Below are 22232 nucleotides of genomic sequence, written 5' to 3' on the forward strand. Positions count from 1 at the left end.
AATTACAATAACTTCACAGTGGTGGATGGTGTGCCGTGCGCGGGCATAGCACCTTGAGCTTCATGCTAATCTGAGGTAACCCCAGCTCTTTCTCTCTCTCTCTCTCTCTCATGATGAAAATGAGAGTACTGGATTGGGATAACTCATAAGCTTTCATTTTTTTTTTGGCGAAAAACACATTTTGGTCCCTACATTTTGACCCGATTCCCGTTTTAGTCCCTAAGTTTTTTTTTTACCGCTTTTAGTCCCTCTCCAGAAAAACGATTCCATTTTAGTCCCTGCCGTTACATCAGAAACGGATATTGCTGACGTGGCAAACGGCAAAGTCAAAAAATAATAAACTAATGTCCTCGTGGCCTAAATTAATAATAAAAAATATTTTTTAATGCCACGTCAGCGTCTAAATTAAAAAAAAATTAAAAAATCTCATAAAAAAAATCCTTAAATAAAAAAATTAATTTATTAATTCTAACTAAATAAAAAAAAATTAAAAACTCTCATAAAAAAAAAAATCAAAAACAAATTTAAAACTAAGAACAACAAAACCCAGCAAGAACATAAACCCAACAATATCCTTTGAAGGTTGTGAGCAAAGAGAAAGTGATCCAAGTGGGTATGATGGAGCACATCAAGAGAGAAATCTCGGTGATGAAGATGGTACGGCATCCAAACATATTTGCATGAAGAATCTGAAATTGTTGCTTCTATGAACGAAATCTAAAAGAACCCATTTCCAAAAAAAAGCATGGTCTTTCTATATTAGTAACATCATAAACAAAACAAAATTAATTTAAAAATCCTAAATTTTTGCATCTATGAACTAATCTAGAAGAACCCATTTCAGAAAAAGTCATGTTCAAACAAATTACACCAAACCCAATTTGTAAAAAGCTCTAACACAAACATATTCATAAACAACAAACCCAACTCTTTCATAGCTCTCCTCTCTCTTATTTACAATCAAAACAGAGTAACAGAACAAAACAAACCACCGAAAAAAAAAATTGAGATACATCGAAAAACAGCCACAAAATCTTGAGAAACAAAAATCAAATAATCAAAAACACAAATTGAAAGAGAAAAAAAAAAAAATCAAACCTTTCAGCGTATAGCGATGAGTTTTCTCTCTCTCCGTCGGTTTGGGGCTGTTGGGTTTATTAGGGCAATAACAAAATAAACGTTGAAAGCAAATGTGTTTTTTGTTTTTGTTATTTTGGGTTTCAGTTAATGGGTCTGGGTCTCTGGGGATTTTTTTTTTTAATTTTTTTTTATGAGAGTTTTTTATTTTTTTTATTTAGTTAGAATTAATAAATTAATTTTTTTATTTAAGGATTTTTTTTATGAGAGTTTTTATTTTATTTTTTTAATTTAGATGCTGACGTGGCATTAAAAAATATTTTTTATTATTAATTTAGGCCACGTGGACATTAGTTTATTATTTTTTGACTTTGCTGTTTGCCACGTCAGCAATATCCGTTTCTGATGTAACGGCAGGGACTAAAATGGAACCGTTTTTCTGGAGAGGGACTAAAAGCGGTAAAAAAAAACTTAGGGACTAAAACGGGAATCGGGTCAAAATGTAGGGACCAAAATGTGTTTTTCGCCTTTTTTTTTTTAATCTGCACTCTGCACTAAGAATACATGCATAGCACACTGCACATACATTAGCACAGCAAAGCCACATGGCCCACAACCCCAGAAAAATGGCGCACGGCCCCACACACTATCACAAACTTCACTAAGACACAACCACATGGCCGGATGGCCCACCGCCCCCACACAGTATCCCACCCACTGTACACGCGCACGGTGAATACTCTATTTCATTTTATCCATTATTATAAATTAGTACGTAACTTGTGCTACTGCACGAGAATTGATATATTATTAATTATGAGTTTGTTCATGTTTAAAAGATTCAGTTAAGTCTAAATTTATATTATTAATAAAAAAATTTCATTAACAAAACTTAGTAGTATATATATATATATATAAATATATATATATATATATATATTTTTTTTTATATTAATAAACTCGTATATATTGTATTTTGGTATTACCGCATGGAAATGGTTAATTATAGTGACACTATTGGTCAATTTCTTTTTTTTCTTTTTGGTTTTATCATAAGGAGGATAGAATTAGATAAAACAATAAAAATATATATTGGATTTTATTATTTAAGTGATGCTATTAGACATTTTTAAAGCAAACTAAATGTAAAATTTAAAGCAATGGGAAACAAACTATTTTCCCTAAGTTAATTTTTTCAATCCTCATAAATATTTAGATTCATGATTTTTTTTTAAATTTGTACTTTCATCAAGCCACTAAACTGCATGATGAAAAAGAAACAGGAATAATAATGAAGTCTATATTGTCATCAATCAAATACAATTAGTTCATATTAATCTTCTCCAAAAATTGCTAAATCCATCAACTCCTTTGGCTTTGGAACTGAACAATGTAGTTTGAAAATTCAAAAACGTGTACAAAACACCTTTGAACGTTTAGACCCCCAAATTACAACTTAACCAATTCAAGCAATATGTCAAACAACTAGTGTGCGGAAACTTAAAACATGCTATAATATGAAATTGGTTAAAAACTATCTAAGCCATAACAAAATAAAATCCACAGCAGGTAATAAAAAGGCAAAGATAGAGAGGAAGGAAGATGCAAACACAAAGACAACACGCGATGTGTTATCGAAGAGGAAACCGAAGTCCTCGGCGAAAAACCTCTCCGCCGCCCTCCAAGCGGTAATCAATCCACTAGAAAATACAGTTGGGATACAAGGACAGCAATAGACCCTCCAAGCCTAATCTACCCAGTGCACCTAAGCCCTCCAAGCTTCTTGCTCCAACGAGGTTGCGCCGAACCTTTTTCTTTTCTAGCTTCCCGGATTCCGCTACTAGACCATAGCATCAACCAATGAAGATTGGTTCCTTCCTAACTGCTTCCCAGAACTCCAAACAACTGTCTCACAGTGATGATGATGGTGAGAACCAGGTTTGGTATAATGCCTCTCAAGGATTTGACAATGGAGAGGAAGAGAGTAGGGGAATTTGAAGAGACTCTAAGGTATAGATTATGGGTGAAACAATCTTGTTTTTCTTTAGGGTTTCTCTCTCAAAATTCTCTCTGGAAGCTCTCTTTCAATCGTGGGTAAAAGGGGTATTTATATTGGAGTGGGAGAGGAATGCGAAACGTCAGGTTTTACAAAACAGGGGTGGCTCGCGGCTTGACCTCGCGGCTTGACTAATTCGCGAGATCCAGTCGCGAGTTAACCATATGGCCAGTTGTCCTGTTTTGTCCTGTAGTGCTCCAGCTAGCATGACTGTTCATCTTCCAGCATGCTTGGCACGTGTGCAGCTTCTGGCGGCTTGCAGCCGCGAGTCCACCCGCGAGTCTCTGTTTTCTTGCACACTCTTGAGCAAACTTCACTCTATCTCACTCACTGCCCTTACAACAAACCCACCTAAATACAGGGTTACTAAATGCTGAATTACAAACAAATTTGGCACGGAATAAAGCCAATTAGATGGTTGAATAAATTCAACCTTACATAGTCAGTGAACCATCCAAAACCCCATGAACCATGGCTACCCCTTCCCTTTTTCTTGCCAGTAAACTTAAAGCAGAGTCTCTAGCAAATGCAAAACTCAAATCTTTGGCTATATCTTATGCCCTTCCTGCTGGAACCCCATAAATCGTCCGAAAATCAATGTTACCATCAGTAGGAGTACAAAGGGAGTCATCATAAGCATATTCAAAGGGATTTTGAAGTGAAACTTCAATTAAAATATGCTAAACTGATTATCATAATATAATAACATGATATAGAGATTCTATATTAATTTGAAGAAGGCAATAAGACTTATAGCAAAACAATGACTTTTCTATCACTAAGACACTTTCCCATCTTTATTGTAGCAGCTGTTGCTACATCAGATGAAATCCCTACCTGAAAAAAAACATGCTCTCACATTCACCACAAAATTTGAAAACCAAAAAGTCCAGCAAGTAGTAACTAAGAACTTTAGAAATTATGTGTTTAAGCAATAAAATGAGTAAGAAATTTTTTTAGTTGAGGATTGGAAAAAGGGGCAACTATAGCTATCAAAACTTTTGGAATAAAACCTGAACATAATTAAATCAATGAGTTTAGCATAAAATTCCTAAAAAGCAAAGAAAATAATACCATTGATAATTCGATTCTAACTCTTTATTTAATATCATGGTATTACTAGATGTGGTTGGTGTATTGGAATCTATTGGAGTCATAGAAATATTCACCTCCAACACACAGCAAGTTTTTACACATTTGCATCATCAAATCTTGTTCCTTGAAAAATTTCAAAATCCATTACTAAATCTCCTTCATATCATGTTCTATTTTTTATGCATTCTATTAGACGTAGAAAGAGACTTGCCAAATTTTGTCACAAGTAGAAGAATTGTTAGTGTATTGTGCTGTAAGATAGATTGGTAAATAGCCTATTGAGAAGATTTCTGTGACAACTATTTGGGTATCACCATAACCAATGACCCTATGGAACAATAATGGAGAATTAGGAATTAATAATCATAACAATTCATTTTGCAAGGAAAATAAAAAGGATTTTTTTTTTTTTTAGTTTGCTAATAATACTTACTATAACAGCATCTATTTCATTCCCTCCAATTTCTTCAATCATGAATATGGCTAAATTAAGTTTCTCAACACAATCTATCAAACACTAAAGAAACAATAAAGAAAAAAAGGAAAAAATGTAAATAATAAATTTAACTTTGTATTAAAAGCTTAATTCAAATGATAGTCTAACCATCAACATTATGATAGATCCCATTGAAATATGTGAACATCCAATCCAGTTGAACATTAAGAGAGCTTCTAGTAGCTAGCTATGAAATATTCTTTTTTGCAAGAAATATGTCAGTTATATTTGTTGTTTATGCAATACAATTTATATTTTAGGCATATTCTATGCATATTTGTTTTTGAGAGAGTTTTAGGCGTCTGCTCTTGATGATAGCTTTTTATCATCAGACCAAGACAGCAATCAGTTTTTGGTGTAGGCGAGAATTGAACCCCAAATCTCTTATACAACCATCAGAGACTTTACTAGTTGAGCTAACTGGAACCCACTGCTAGGCATATTTGTTGATAGATCAATTAGGTATTTGTCAGTTGTATTATAGGCATGTAGTTTATACAATACAATTAAATTTTAGTAATGACATATTACAAACATTAATGAAACTAACAACACCTTAAATCTGCCAGGTTTAAAATGGTCTAAAGGAATGTATATGACACTGATAGAGTTACTGGTTAATAAGAGCAAGCATCACTGATAGCTCAAAAGAACTTTAATCTACTTATAAGTAAAGTATAAGATCTTTTATATACTTAGCAGTGATCAATAGAATCACTTACACACTTGCTAGGGAAGCCCTTAATTGGATGTGGATGCCAAAGATTGATGTACTAATCTAAATAGATAAAAATTATATAGAATGTTGTTAACAATTGTATTTTGCCAATTAGTTATACGTAATAAAACTTTTTAAGAACACTGGTAACAAACACTGAAAGTTCAAATATGTGTATAAACACCCTTGAACGTTTAGACTCCCAAATTACAACTTAACCAATTCAACCATTATGTCAAACAACTAGTGTGCGGAAACTTAACATAAGTTATAATATGGAATTGGAAAAACTATCTAAGCCAAATTAAAAACACAACCCACAGCAATTAATAAAAGGCAAAGATAAAAGGGAAGGAAGATGCAAACACAAAGACAACACGCGATGTGTTATCGAAGAGGAAACTGAAGCCCTCGGCGTAAAACCTCTCCGCCGCCCTCCAAGCGGTAAACAATCCACTAGAAAATATAGTTGGGATACATGGACAGCAATAGACCTTCCAAGCCTAATTTACCCAGTACACCTAAGCCCTCCAAACTTCTTGCTCCAACGAGGTTGCGCCGAACCTTTTTCTTTTCTAGCTTCCCGGATTCCGCTACTAGACCGTAGCATCAACCAATGAAGATTGGTTCCTTCCTAACTGCTTCCCAGAAATCCAAACAGCTTTCTCACAGTGATGAATATGGTGAGAACAAGGTTTAGTAAAATGCCTCTCAAGGACTTGACAATGGAGAGGAAGAGAGTTGAGGAATTTGAAGAGACTCTAATGTATAGATTGTTGGTGAATCAATCTTGTTTTTCTTTAGGGTTTCTCTCTCAAAATTCTCTCTGGAAGCTCTCTTACATTTGTGGGTAAAAGGGGTATTTATACTGGAGTGGGAGAGGAATGTGAAATGTCAGGTTTTACAAAACAGGGGTGGCTCGCGGCTTGACCTCGCGGCTTGACTAAGTCGCGAGATCCAGTCGTGAGATAACCGTATGGCCAGTTGTCCTGTTTTTTCCTGTAGTGCTCCAGCTAGCATGACTGTTCACCTTCCGGCATGCTTGGCACGTGTGCTGCGTTTAGCGGCTTGCAGCCGCGAGTCACCCGCGAGGCCAAGCCGCGAGTCTCTGTTTTCTTGCACACTCTTGAGCAAACTTCACTCTATCTCACTCACTACCCTTACAACAAACCCACCTAAATACAGGGTTACTAAATGCTGAAATACAAGCAAATTTGGCACAAAATAAAGCCAATTAGATGGTTGAATAAATTCAACCTTACAAACACGCATAACAGAATGAACAACACATATTCATTACAGAACAAACAACATCAAAACTAAATTGCTGAGAACAGAAACTTAAATATCAGCACAATGTTCAATATTATACTGATTTGATCCCAACAACATCTTTAAGATTAGTCACATATAATTGTTTTCAATTCCGTTCATTTACAGTTAAGACCCAAAATTGTAACCAATCTTTTTGTAATTTTCATAATCTATAAAAATGTCTAAGTCTAGCGAGGGAATGGACGATGGTTTATATCTGGGTCGTAAGGTTTTTTTTTTTTTTTTTTTCCTCCTTCTCTATCTCTATATCGCAGGTTTTTTTTTTTCCTCCTGTATTGCAAGCTTTTGCTATGTATTTCAAGCAGTAACATTGTGAAATAGTATAATTTATTGTTTTTTAATATAATCCTTTGCATCATAGAACTATGTTAACCACAATATCAAATTACAATAGTTACAATACAACCTAAGAGATGAATGCAATAGAAAGTAAAGTACACCAAATCAAGATTAAAGCATAATTTTAACAGTTATAGCAGAAATATTAGCTACAAATTAAGAAGGTAATCATGAATATATATGTACATCTCAAAGTGGCTAGGATCAAAACATGTGCATATCTCTAATTTAAGCTTCTATTAAGGTTATCTCAATTGGTAACACTATGGAAAAAAATATATAGTGTTTTCCAAACTTAAGACTGTCACCATTCATCTCTTAAGAAAAAGGAAAAGAAATGCATGATTGTGTGTCTTTTTCTCTATTTTGAAAACATCATTGGCAAATACCCAAAACCAATTAACCCAAATACTCTAAACAAAAGCAAACCAAATGTGACACAAATATCCTAAACAAAGAAGTGATAAATCTACAATAGCACATGAGAATAAAAATATCATTGAAAACACAAAACATGGCAGGTTTATTTGAAGTAAACAACAAGAAATCTAAATGTCTAATAAAACCAAATTGAAGTTTAATAATACTAAAATAATTCTATTTCCTACTTCGTATATAAGTACTCAATAAGGGATGGTAAAAATAGGGGAATAGTGTAAAGAGAGACTACAGAAAAAAGTCAAAAATAGTCATTAAAAGGAAGTTGATAACAATTTCTAATTTCGACGGCAAGAATCAAGATTAATTACACAAAGGTTCCTCAAATTTATTAGGCTTTACTCCAAAATTACATAAAGTGATATATAAGATTATACGCACACCCAAGTTATGGAATTCATGAAACTTTCCACCGATTATTATGTAATCATCTATTCATAAAATAAATAAATAAAAGTATATCATCTATAAGTATTCAAGACATACACAATAAAAACAAATGAATAAACAAAATAAGCAAAGCTAACAACAACAATAGAAAACTAAGTACTTCTGTCAAAAAAGAAAAAGACAAAAAGAAGAAAAAAACTTCCCTATTTTTTTATTTTTTTATAAACTTCCTTCTTTTAGGAGATTGTAAAATCCCTCTTAATCTGTGTTTATGCATGAAATATATTCAAATGAAACATAATGTGGAAAATACAAAACACCTCTTCACCGTTATAGGATTCTTACTGTAACTCCCCAATTTATATTGCAAAGAGGACAATTCATTCCAAGAATACAAAGTCAAACAAAAAATATATCATGAGGTAAGGGGAGAGAAAAAAGAGATCCCTTAAAGCCAATCCTTATTTTGTACTTGCACTGATTAAAACTAAAAATTGGTCTCTCAAGATCAAATGTCCAAGCCTATGTAAGTGCAAAGGAAGTGGCTATGGTAGGCCTATCCAAGTCTTCCATTATTGAATTTTCTCAATACCAATCATTAAAAGATAAGAGCTGGTACCAATAGAAATCTGCATTGCCTTGCTCTTTCCTTGAGCTGTGTACATTTGGTTTTCAATTTCTTGATGCTTCCTACCATTGTCCTTTTCCATCAACTCCTATTTCATTAGGATCTTGATAATATTTGCACTTTTCTCAGTTTCATCAATATTCATTTTCTTATTTGTCTCTACCTCTTTTTCAATTGCTCTCTGGCTCCAAGTAGCAATTAAGACCTAGCAAAATAAAAAATAAAATATTCATAAAAAATAGCATTAGCATAAAACATAAAATGATGCATTGAGTTGCACTATAAAACTCAAAGGATTATTATATCATAAATTATCCAATTTGTTGGTCCCTAATTGGGTGCAAGTGCAAACACATGCATATCAAGAATTGGGTATAAGGTTGTAACGTTGAATGCTCATAAGAAACCAATACTAAATTGGATCAAAACGTAGTTCTAATGTTATCCATTTAAAAATAGTTAATTTGTTAATAAACTGCATATGGACTGTGACCATTGTTCTAAGAAAATAACTTTGAAATAGATGGACTGTGGATAAGATTTTTGAAGACTTTTCTTAAAGACACCATCTCTAGGTAAATGGTAAAATTTATATATATTTGACCAATAACATCCCAAAACAATAAAGGAAGATATCCTTCTACTTCACTCTTGTAGACAACATCCATCCCATATAGCATCTTGCCAAAGACAACATGGTATTCCATCCAACCTTTAAAAGGAAACAAAAAGCAAGCATGTACGAAAGAAAAAAAAAGAAAAAAAAGAAAGAGTCCTAGTTATGAACGCAACTAGTAAATGTCACCATATTATAGTTTACACTTGCTGTCAAGGTGCACATATGTTGGAAATTTAGAATATGGACACTTAAAGTCATGTAATGAGTCTACCCACACCTAAATATGAAGAAACATCTTGATGTACCTTAACTGAGTACCACACTACTTATTTAATACGAAAAACAACTTAAACATGAGGTTATATGCAATAGCAACATGAATTTATATGCAAAATTCAGTGAAATTAAGATGAGTGCACAAATTTTCAAAAATAATTCAACAAAAAAAATTATTCAACAACATGAGTGATAAAAACTAACAAAAAAAATAGATACTAAGATACCCAAACTTGCAATAAATATTTAGGTATTTGGGTTTCATCACACATTCAAGCATTTATTCAAATACAAAAACAATATATATATATATATATATATATATATTTATTGTTTTTTAGGATAGGGAAACGAAATAGTGCCTTTTAAAAAAATAAAACCCCTTAATTGTCAGTCTTCCAAGGAGAGAGAAAGAGATTGGCATTAAGAAAATAGACATATTTGCATATTCCTCTCTCTTGAAATCATACTAACCTGCCCCGCTTAAAAAAACAGGGGATATATTGTATGAGTTTTTCTTTAGAAGAAATTGATTCGAGTAGCAATTGAATATAAACACAGCATACACAATAAGAGAAGAAGAAGTTTGTTTGGCAAAGACGTTGCTCTATTTTGACTTTGGAGTTATGATGGTTATGAAAAAGGGTAAGAAAGTGATATCTTTTGCTATCTCCAAGAGATCTAGTACCTGTTAACATTTGAATTGTGGGTTGAAGATATTTCATGGGTGCCTAAAAAAATGCCAATAAATAATAAAATAGTAACATTTGCGCAATAAAAAACTATGATATCTAAAATTTAGAACTAAAAAAAAAGCACAAAAATTTTTTCAAAAAAAAAATAAAATAAAGAAAGAGATATAGAGAGAAAGAGACTAATCTGTCTTCTTTGTTAACTTCAAAGTTCAACCAAAGCCTCTCCCTATTGCCTATACCTTCTTTGTGTACAATATTTTTTCTTGCTCTTCTCTCTTACTGCCTTGTGACATCACTTGAACAGTGAAAAGGAAATCTAATATAAACTAATCAAATCTAACCCAAAAGCCTAAACATATTGAAAAATATGTTTATTTGAGGAAGAAAATAGGTAGTTTTAATGGCAGTTAGCTTTGGATGAGTGGGTTTAATGTTTGTGTGAGATTTAGCATCTGGCTTTAATTGTTTTAGACGTGTTTGTTTCATACGGTATAACCTTTCACTTTTTAACTTAAACATTGTATAGTTTTAAATGGGCTTTTTTTCTATATGTCAGAATAGCTATATTGATATAGCATGTCAATTAATAAATCAACCAAATAATTAAACATACTAAGGACACATAAACAAAAAAACAAAACTCTCACTAAAGTGTTTGACTTCCTTAGACAATGTAGCTCAAGTCATAGCAAACCCTGAAATGTAATTGATGGGGAAAAAAAATTAAACCTCAATCCTAAAGCCTACTTGATGTATTTTAAAACAAAATAAAATTTGATGTATTTTTAATAGAATACAGCATTGGTTCATTAAAAGACGCATATTAAGCTATTATTATTTCTGCACATGCATAAACCCGAAAACTTCATAGCATATCCCATTTTAGAGAAGGAAAACACAACAATACACACAACATTTTCCATGATTAACATATCATAATGCTTAACGATATGGCATGAAGGGAGTTCTAAATAAGAGAACTTAAATAAAAGAATCCACCCATACATAAAGGCATGGAATATTCATTGATAATTTTCTGGTGGAATGTTCATTGTCAATTTCTACTTTGCTATTCATTTCGAAATTTTATACTAAAATTCAATTTAGTTTCACGGTGCTTGCTCTTAGATTCATAATTAATTCAATCTGATATTAATGGCCATTTATAAATGACAATAGAACTTAAAAAAAATTAACTATATTAAAATCATCTACCACTAAAAACTATTGTATACCTATTTTTTTGTCATATATCCACCAATTTCAAAACTGGGCAAAGTTGTACATTAAGGAATCAATCCATGAGAATGTGCACGTATTTAGACTTTTTGAGGAGAAGCACTAATATTAAAAACTACATTCACTACTTCTAAGAGGCGTCTAAAATATTAATTAATCTTCATGTTGATCATAGCAATATACCATTAAATAAATATATTGAAGAAAATTCAAATAAAATATATGCAAAGAAACATCTAGTAGAAGTTATATAAACAAATTGATTAGAATAGAATAAATCATATAAGAAATGTCTAAAACAATACATACCTGTTTAGGTTCAGATTGTTGTAAAGAAAGAAGTAGCATCCAGCAAAGAAGACATGGTTGGCAGCATAGTATGCAGATTGTAAAATCAATCACCTAATAGCCCAGAACCATTTTAATCCTAATATTTAAAACAAAAACAAATAGAAAAAAAAAAATCCAAACCCAAATACCTAAATGAAAAAAAATAAATTCTAACCCAAATACCTAAAAATCAAACCAATCCAACCAAATATCCAAACATAAAGTATGTAGGGTCACAATTTGGGGCCCAAACCCAAAATGGATGGAGTTTTGGTCCAATGAGCCCAATACAATGAATTTGTAGAGAATGGGTCAAAGAACTAGGTCCTAGTAAATTGGACAATGGCTAGTATTGGACTAAATGACAATCAAGCACAAATAAGAGATGTTGATATCAATGGACTTTTAGTCCAAGGAGGCCACAATTATTGTATATTGATCACAATTGGATACTAAGATAGTTTAGATTACTACAATGTTCTCTCTCTATTTTTCTGATCCCTATCTCATGGGGATCTTTCACATTATATAGCCTTCTTTCAGCCATCTTGATCCTACACTTGTTGATCATCTGAATTCTCACTTAAGTACCCGTCCCATCAGACACCCCCCTTTAGCCTTTTGTGAGTTGTGCTAGCCAAGACAACACTGTTCAGAGGTCCTCTTCACATAAATGTGGCCAGAAAAGTAGCTGTAATGCATTTAATGCGGTAGTAGCAGCTTTTCCTTAGATATTTTGTATTTCCTTCTTCCCTGTATGTTTATATGACACAGTCCCATCACTAGGACCTTTCGGAGGGGCCCTCTAATTTCTAGAGTTACGCATTTGAGCTACATCGATCGCATCCAAGGAGGTATTCCTCCTTGGATCATCTTTCATGCATTTCCTGTTTATGGGACTTTAACTGTGAGTCCCTTTTACAACCATTTGCCTCTCATCGGACTTGTCAATTGTCCCGGGTGAAGCCCAAAGCCCACTACATGATTTTGAGCCTTTGTCTCTACAAAGTATATTTAAAATTCAATTAAAAAAAAAAATTACCGGTGATGGTTCCAATAAAGTAGAAACTATACTTGGTAGTGCTGCTTCTACTCAGACTTGGATTGCTTCCAAGGATTTCCCTTTCCACCTACAAACCTTGAAAAAGAAAAGCTTAGAAAGAACCCACCTCATCTCTGTAGAGAAAGGAATTGACATTGACAGATATAAATCCAAAATACTTGAAATCAAAAAATACGAATAACCAGAAAATATTAAATAAGAATAGTCACAGTTGAAAAGCATTCATCATTGAACCCGGGTAAATTAAACAAAAACACCCTCATAATTCACCACTATTTACATTAATACCACTCAAAGCACAAACGGTTATTGTAAAGTCAAATTCAAAACTCGAAAACTCACCGTATTGGGAGACTTGAAAGATGATGACCCATCAACGACATCATCGGAGGCACCCAAAGAAAGCGGCATCTGTATCAGACCAGACTCTTCAACTTCGGCGTTGGCACTGCGAGACATGAAGAGTTGCTGCTGGAGCATGATGGCAGTGGCAACAGTTGCGGCGGAAGAATTAGTAGCGCTGGAAATCTGGTGGTTACGGAGCTTGGAAGCAAGGGTGGAAGAGTCATGGTCGAACTGGTAAGGAACATTGTTGTTAGGGTTAGACGGTGGCATTTCATCGGAGAGGTCTCTAGGCTTGAGGTCCCACGGGGTTTTAGGGTTGAGGTCAGGCCAAGAACATGAAGGCTCCAAGAAGTCATCGTGGGTGTTGTTGGGGTCGAAGTGTGAGTTCTGGAGGTGTTGAATCTAAGAGTTTTGGATCTGTGGGGAGCTGTATTTCTAATTTGCGTTTGATTATTGTAGAAGGGGAGGTGAACCAGGTGTGTCTGATATCAACAGGTTTTATTTAGCCAAAAAAAAAAAAAAAAAATAGCACAACATTTAATGTAAAACACATATTTCTAGAAGGGAAGGTGAACCTAGCATTTTATTCAGGAAAAAAGGAGTGGAGGACAACATTTCTTAAGAGATGGGGCAAAATTGGACTCCAATTTCAGATTTGAATTGAACACTTAGAAGGATAAATCTAGACACATGGCACAAAATTAGAACTCTAATTAGGAATTCTAATTTAAGTAGAATTTAAGTTTTTCTCTGCTTCACCTATTATTATATATATAGATTATTACACCTATTGGTAATTTGATATATATCATACTAACTCATTTGTATAATAATGATACTAACTTATTGAACTATGTAATAAATTAATTTTTATTTGTGTAGGTTTAAAATTTAAATACAAAAACTTAATTAGTAATTTTGTATCTCAAAAAGCAAAAAAAAAAAAAAAAAAAAGTAATAAACATTATTTAATTAATATTTAAATATATAAAAAAAGACCTAATTTAAAAATCTCAAAGTTGTTGAACAGGTACATAGGTATTAACTACTAAGGGTTTGTTTGAATACCGCTTATTACTAAAAACTAAAAACACTGTAGCAAATAATTTTTAAATGTGTGAATAGTACTGTGAGACTCAGTTTTAACGTTGTTTTTACTGAAAAAAGTACTTGCGGGTCCCGTGAATAGTGCATGGAACCCACTAAAAAATGCACCCATTGGAAAATGCGCAAAATGTGTGTGTTTGTTTCAGCTTTTAGAAGCTAAAACGCGCTTTTTGAGACAAAAAATTTATGTGCGTTTGGCAATGCTTTTAAAAGTTGCTTTCTCCAAAAAGTTGCGTTTTGAAATGTGAAGGATGAACACTTTATGTGTAGACAGCTTTCAGTTGCTTTTGCAAAAGCAAAAGCGAAAGCGCCTTTAAACATTACTGTTGGAAAGCCACCGACTATTTCCTAAATTTCCCACTCTATTTTCTTAAAAACTCAATTTTACCCTTTGATAAATCAAGGCAGATCGCCATTTGCAGCCCCAGAACCCTTTGATAAATTAATTGCTACAAAGACCACAATAAAATAGCGTCTAGCCCAAGTTCAATTCAATAACAAATTTCCAAATCCAAACACAAAAAAATCTAAAACAAATTCACAAATTAACTAAGGAAAAAAAAAAAAAAAATCAATCCCTTGCAAATTAGGATTCCTTAAAATGCAAAAAAAAAAAAAAAAAAAAAAAACATCGGAATATAGCGAAATCTTCCCTTATGCAGTATCTCCCTTTCCTTTGCTCTGCTCTGATCCAATCTTCAGTCAATGACCGGCGACCAACTCTCTCTCTCTTTGTTGTTCTTCATTTTCTTTAGGTTTGCTGAGATCTCTCTATTTTTCCTTAGTGGAACCGAAGTGGGTCTTGATTCTTGATGAGCCATGAGGCGAAGCCTTATTGTGCGAAGGAAACTATGACTCACAGAAATCTCTTTGTTGAAGTGTGGGTATTGGGTTAAGCATGCAATATGTGAAATAGAGTTAGATAGAGAGAGGTGTTGAAACTTGAAAGAAGACAAAATGTGAAGAAGTGTGTGGAGGAAAATAGAGATAAGGGAGAAAGACAAAGGGTGAAGAAGATGTGGCTGAGAAAAAAAAAAGGTTTTGTATTGGTTATACGTGGGGCAAGGGCATGAACAATTTTTTTATTTTATTTTATTTTTTTAAAGTAAGCTTATGAAAAAAAATTATATTAGAGTAATGCTATCTTTAAAATATTTTTACAACGAATTTTAGTTAACAATAAATTATTATTATTATTATTACTATTATTATTGTGGTGGTGGACTTTTTTGCAACTGCAGGCTGGGCTTCCTCCTGCCACTCTATGGCCCAATGGTTATGGGTAAGAGAGTCAGGACCGGCTTGACTGCAGCACATCCCAAACCGGCTAGTGCACAAACTAAAGCCCCTTTGTTAAAACTTTGGTCCCATGCCCATGGCAGAGAGGACTATTACAAAAAGAGTTATGGCAGGTAAGTGTAATATAACAACAACAAAAGGAAATATGCCTACTGTCAGCCAGAAAATAGGAAATACTGAATGAAACAAAAGAAGAAGCAACGGAGCAATATAAATGCAATATAAACAAGATGATAACAATAAAGAAAAAAAAAGGAAATACACCGATGCGTAATCAATAAAAAATGAAAGAAAGAATGATCAGTTTTCCATGCTTGGTTGTCCTGCGGAGTTAAGTCCAAAAAGGGAACCACTTCTTCAATGTGGGTAACCTCATGAGGAGATCCTACCACGGAAATTACCCACTTTAAGAGAATGGGCCTAAATGGCTTATCCTCAAATTTCTTAATCCTTGCTAGAGGGTAGGCTTTTAGAGGGAGAGAAGGGATTAGCCTATCGGTGCATGCTTGCTACCACACTCTTGCCTACTTTTTGTTTTGCTTTTCTAACTCTCTTTTCCTCCTAAGTTCTCTACTTTTTTTTTTTTACTCCCTTCTTTCATTGTTTTCTTTTGGTGTTGTTAAGTTATCCCATTTTTTTTCCTTTTTTTTGTTTCCCCTCCTGTGCACAGCAAAAGACCCTTTTATTTTGCCTGTTGTAATGAGTTTTTACTATTTTACCCCTTAACTACTTTTGTCTGGATGTGGGTGTCCTTCCAGATCACCTACTAGCTTGTCAGCTACCCAGCTACCACCACTTACCTGTGCTGGCCGTGCCACATCCCATTACTAGACAAAGAGTCTTATTTTGTTTACTTGCTCACTGTGGCATTGCCATCCGAATAAAGGTGGGCATTCTTTCTCACTATCTCTCATGGCATGCACCTAATGATTCCAACTCATCTTTACTTCTTTTGGGTGGTACATCATTTCAACAAGACATTACCCTCAAAAGAGTTTAAATGAGAACTCCAGAATAGGCTCTCCCCTTCTCCCCACCGCCAGACCATATCCTCTCTAACCTCTGACTCATAGCCCACCATTCCTGTATTAGTTGGGTACAGGTTAGTGGTGCTTGAGCCTTGTGTGTACTTCACTTTCATGTGTGTCCATGGCTTGTCTACTGTTCATGCATTTGCCATGACCTAAAGGCTCGACTGCGGATTCTGTTGCTCGTTCTTGACCTTTTATGGTGTGAATGAGTCTTTGAGCCTTTGTTTTTTATAACTTGCTTCCTTCTTGGGCTAGGCCTTGATTGTGAGCTTTTCCTTCTCTAACCCATTCGTTACCCCTTCTATGGGTCTGTTAGTACTTCTGCAATGTCATTCTATCATTCTTACTATGCTATTGTTTGACCCATGCTTGCTGGGCCTCTTTTAGGCATGTTGTATTCTTTCCTTGTGCTTAATTTCAGTGGCCTAGTATTATCATTGGGCTAGTATTCATGCTGTTTTGGGTTTCCTTGGCTCATTCCATTGCTTCCGGGCTTCCTTGGCCCATTTCATCCTTTTGGGCGTCCTCAGCCCATTTCCTTTCCTTGGGCGTCCTCGGTCCATTCCAATTATTTATTCCCATGGGCCTTTGCTAAGTTTTTTGGGCTTCCTCAACCCAAATTACCATATCTTTTACTTTTGGGGTTTATGGGCTTTCCCACCAACCCCTTACTCACATAATTCATTATTTTGGGCCTTTTTGGTCCATCCTTGCTTGTTTTTTATTTCTCACAATACTCATGGGTTTACTACTTCTTTCTCTAGGCTCTTTTGGGTCTGCCTGCTTTCTTTAAGGCCCATTTGCTATCTTCTAAGCCTATGATTCATTATTCCTGCCATTCGGGTGTAATGATTTTCTACTCAATTTGTTAACTATCTTCCTCCCATATTGTTAGGCTTCTTCTTGTTATTGAGCCTCCTTGCCAAAGTGGGCATCAACAATTATTAATAAGTAGTTTTTTTTTTTTTTTTTTGGAGTAAGTATTATTAAATAGTTGATTTAAGTATGAAATAAACTCCCTTATATATACATTGTCTTTTTTGGTAATCTATAACTCAAACCGCCACTTTTATAAGTGCTAGTCAAATACTCACTTTTTTCAAAAAATACCTTTTAACAGTTTTTACCTTACACTAGGGTCCGTTTGGATTGAGCTTATTTTTGCTCAAACTAAAAACTGAAACTGAAAACACTGTAACAAAATAATTTTTAAATGTATGAATAGTGTCGTGAGACCCATTTTTAATGAAAAAGTTGCTGAAAAGTGGAATTTGTGGGTCCGTGAACAGTGCACTCGTGCACTGTTCACGGTTGACTTAGTCAAATAATGCAGCTGGGGAAAAAAAAAAAAAAAAAAAATCAGAAAACGCAGCCCAGGATTCAGCAGAAAACGCTGAATCCAAATGGGCACTCAGCTTTTTAAAAAAGCCAAGTTTCGTACTGCATTTTTTGAAACCCCCACTTTTTCAAAAAACTCAATTTCAAAAAGCTGAACCAAAATCACCCTTAGCCAAGGACTTTTTTTTCCTTCTATCATTTTTTTTTTTTTTTTTGATTATTTCTATCATTCCTATCTATCTATGCGCCTCCCGAACCCCCAAATATATTATCTTGCCTTACATCGTTGTCATTTTAAATTTATAAGTTTGGGCTACATATATTTTTTATCAAAAAATCACCACCACTGACCATAAACAGAAACGATGATGAAGGTTGTGTGGCAGTATTGGGGTACATACTTGTTGAAGATTTTTGGCTTGATTTGAAGTTCCACATCTCCTCCATCTATATACACATGTAATTTTCAAAACATAACCTCCCCCACAGTTAATACAATTCCTAACAGTTAAGAAACATAACTCATATATAAGTCAAATGCCAAATTACAAGACACATAAAATGACAATAAATAAAAAAAAATTATTTTTACAAAAAAGATCCAACCTTCAAAAACAGAACTCACAAGACAAATGCAAATTACAAGTTACACGTAATATGACTTGACAAATACAAAGCTTATTTTCAAACAAAGCTAAATTAACTAAGATGATAACTTTTTCAAATGACTTTTACTTTTCTAATGTTTGCCACTTAAATGGTTACATGAAAAAGGCATACACCAATTTATTGCACCACACCATATTATAATTTTTCAAGTGATACCTAGTCAAATTATGCATATCTCACCACGCCATACTTTAATTTATCAAATTATATCTAGTCAAATTATGCATATACTTGAGCATGAAGGCGAGGAGTGAGATAGACTTCAAGTGGTGTAGCTTTCGGGTTTGTAAGTCCACATTTTTCTGTCATGTCCACAGGTTCATCTGATGGGCATGAAATTTCAAAAGCATGCAACAAAGTAGCAAGTGTGAGTTGTGTAACTTGCAAGGCAAATGATATCCCGGGGCATATTCTTCTACCACTTCCAAATGGTATCAATTCAAAATTTTGGCCTCTAACATCAACATCCTTGTGAGTTGTAAGAAATCTTTCAGGTCGAAATTCACTAGGATCCACCCACACATTTGGGTCTCGATGGAGTTTCGGAAGATTAACAATAAGTCGTGTGCCTGCTGGGACGTGGTAACCAACCAAAGTACAATCTTCCATTGACTCGTGTGGTACTAGGAGTGGTACAGCAGGGTATAAACGCATTGTTTCTTTGAGGATAGCTTGGAGATATACCAAATTTTTCATATCTGATTCCTTCACTTGCCTTTCTCTACCGATATGGATGTCTAATTCTTCTTGAGCTTTTGTTAAGGTCTTAGGGTTGCTGAGAAGTAAAGAGAGAGCCCATGTCAATGTTATTGTTGATGTGTCTGAAGCCGCTAAGACAAGGGCCTACAAAAGTAACATAAGGTTAGAATGTTAGATGGTTGGCTAAAGCTTTAAGCTTTCTAGCCATGGTCCAAGAATAAAATTTAATAGCAGCAAGAATTCAGATTGCATTAAGAATTCAAAACTTATGCTATTTGATTATATATGGCTTAATATTCTACAAGAAAATGACATGCCTTCAAGTTTAGGATTTAAATAAACCATTATGCACAAGATAATTATCATGAAATTGTTTGAACCTTTTAATTCTGTAACATGAAGTTCCAACATCACTCAATTTCCATCACTCATCACTCATAACTCAACACTTATCATTCATCACTTAATTTTTCACACCCATTTGGTACTATCACTCAATATTTTTCACACTATTTGTGGGTCCCATAACTGTCACTCGGTGCAGCCTTTTTTTTCTTCAGTACCCAAACTCATCGAACCCAAAAAAAAGAAAAGAAAAGAAGAAAAAGAAAAGAGAACTGAACCAAGAAAAACCCAGCCAAAAAAAGAACCCGGTGAAAAAAAAAAAGACAAAGAATTGAACCCAGTGAAGAACACGAAGAAGCCACCAGTGTTAAAGGAAAAAGAAAAAAAAAAAGAACATAAACGCATGCACCAAACCTAGTGAATAAAAAGAATGGTCAAAAGTTGCGGTTTTGACAGACAGTAGGTCCCTCCATATATATAGTGTTATTTACGGAAATATCATTGAGTTATAAGTTATGAAAACTGAAAATAGCTAAAATGTGTTTTTAATTTCCATAACTCATAACTCAAAAATTAGATAATTGAGTGATAAAAACAGAATTATGGATACAGTTATCGTGCGCCAAATCAATATTGAGCTATGACTCCCACAATTTTTAAGTTATAAGTTATGGAAATTGAGACTTGAGTTAACGAAAACAGGCCATTCAAACGGCCTTTAAATATTCTGCACCACTTGTGTGACGTATTTATGCTCCATTAATTGTGGTACATGTCTAATTTTATTTTATTTCATTTTAAACTTCAATTATTTTTACTAAAAAAAAAAAGTTGTGATTTATAAAACATAAAATAAAACACAAAAAGTATCACAAAAATTTTGTATTTCTTATACAGGCAATTAATGTGTTTATCTATCGAAGAAATTTAACTGTTACTCTTTGAAGTCAATACAAATTCAATAGAACAATGTTTATTACACAAATTATTTTATACAATTTTACAAACAAGACAAAAAAGGTTATAATTTCAGTTTACGTATTAAAAATGGTCTAAAATAACGTGTAACAAGTTAACCTAATTCAATATATGTAGCAAATGGGATTTTGGAAATATATTATACTATGTGTGAATTAATAGGGTTATCCAAAGCTTACCAAGCATGTAGCTTTGACGATTGTATCAACATCATAACTGGAAGTCTCATCATCATTAGTAACAATGGATAGCATTACATCCATAAAATCTTGGTCTTCCTTCACCCCACTAGAAATTTTCCTCTGCTTATGCTCCTTTAGCCATTCTTCAGTAATATCATCCAATTCTTTTGCACATTTCTTCATGGCTTTCTTGCTCCCCCCGACGTCAAACCTCCTTAGATACGGTAGTGCATCTGAGATCACAAACTCTCCACTCAAATCTGTAAAATCTCTCAATGCCTTTCGGCACCGATCATTTCTATCATTCTCAACCTTGGTCGTAGCCTTACCAAATCTTTGTCCAACAACCATCCTACATATAACGTTTAGGGCTGTGTACCCAAGCCATCTCTCCATCTCCAATAACACCTTGTTCTTCTTGACCAATAGCTTATATATCTCTTTTATAGAATCATTTACCTCAGCTTCTCGAATGTGTTTGAGCGTTTCAAGGCGGTGGTTTGAGAGGACCTCTAGTGTGGCCATTTTTCTCACTTGGCGCCAGAAGGGACCATAAGGGCTGAACCCAATCATGGCATAGTTGTAGCCCAAGATTTCTGGAGCTAAACCTTTAGAACGGTTGGCAAAGGCTTTATCATTAGTAGTAAAACACTCTTTGGCTATCTCCCAACTGCTTACTACTATTGTTCGATGCACACCCAACCAAATTGTGAAGATTGGTCCATGCTTTTCAGCCATGTTACCCAAGGCTACATGAGCCGGTTTTGACCCTCCTAACAGGTGGAGGTGGCCAATCAAAGGCCAAGCCCCACTAGCTTCAGGTAGAACTTTACTTTTACTAGCAGTTCTTTGAACTCTTCTTGATATCCATATTAGAAAGAATATGAACATGAAAATGGTGAATATGCTAGCCATAGAATTTGTGAAGAACGGATAGGAGAAGAGCATGGTTGATCTTTCTGGTGAGTGACAATTAATGGTTTTGTGGTAAAATATATATAGCCCAAATTAGTAAGAGGTGGTTCTTAGTTCTTACAAGATACGCGGTAAGCAAGCTGAAAATAAATTCGAATCGTCATTCGGAGGACAGGCATACGTGAACGCCGATTTAAAATGTTGTCTCTCTAGCCTTTGTAATCCGCCGGCAATCTTTGTATGCGTGTGAGAGAGAGAGAGAGAGAGAGAGAGAGAGAGGGAGAGCATCTGGTCTGGTATGCTTAGGAGTGGTAGGAAAGAAAAGCTAAGAAAAGTGAAGATGGTGATAAGGGAAGGAACTACGTGGGTGGTGGAGAAAAAAAGAGGAAAAAAAAAGTATAGTAACGTGTGAAGGGAAGGAACTACGTGGGTGGTGGAGAAAAAAAGAGGAAAAAAAATATAGTAACGTGTGGAAGAAAAATAAAATAAAGAGATAAAGGGAAAATAAAATAAAGAATAAGAAATTAAAA

At 34.2% G+C, this 22232-nt stretch overlaps 2 protein-coding genes across 10 annotated transcripts; both read right to left on the reverse strand.

The window, feature by feature from the left end:
• Positions 1-8386: 8386 nt before the first annotated feature.
• LOC126706637 (uncharacterized) lies at positions 8387-15253 on the reverse strand. 9 transcript variants are annotated; one of them, XR_007648674.1, is made up of 4 exons: positions 13137-15253; positions 12806-12861; positions 11711-11803; positions 8387-10857 (listed from the first exon to the last, which is right to left on the reverse strand). XR_007648674.1 is itself a non-coding variant. In XM_050406172.1 (3 exons), the coding sequence occupies exons 1-3, from the start codon at positions 13407-13409 to the stop codon at positions 8743-8745; spliced, it is 396 nt and encodes a 131-aa protein (XP_050262129.1). In that variant the 5' UTR covers positions 13410-15245; the 3' UTR covers positions 8387-8742. The 9 variants fall into 9 exon arrangements, 3 of the variants coding, with proteins under 3 accessions (XP_050262129.1, XP_050262131.1, XP_050262130.1); XR_007648673.1 differs by having other exon boundaries at positions 8387-8777; positions 12806-12869; XR_007648672.1 differs by having other exon boundaries at positions 12774-12861; positions 13137-15252.
• A 3169-nt stretch (positions 15254-18422) lies between these two features.
• LOC126706981 (cytochrome P450 CYP82D47-like) lies at positions 18423-22025 on the reverse strand. The gene is made up of 2 exons (XM_050406570.1): positions 20785-22025; positions 18423-19426 (listed from the first exon to the last, which is right to left on the reverse strand). Exons 1-2 carry the CDS (start codon positions 21733-21735, stop codon positions 18803-18805), a joined length of 1575 nt encoding a protein of 524 aa, XP_050262527.1. The 5' UTR covers positions 21736-22025; the 3' UTR covers positions 18423-18802.
• Between the last annotated feature and the right edge of the window lie 207 nt (positions 22026-22232).

The sequence above is a fragment of the Quercus robur genome, chromosome 11, assembly GCF_932294415.1.
Source record: "Quercus robur chromosome 11, dhQueRobu3.1, whole genome shotgun sequence".
NCBI classification, from domain to species: domain Eukaryota; kingdom Viridiplantae; phylum Streptophyta; class Magnoliopsida; order Fagales; family Fagaceae; genus Quercus; species Quercus robur.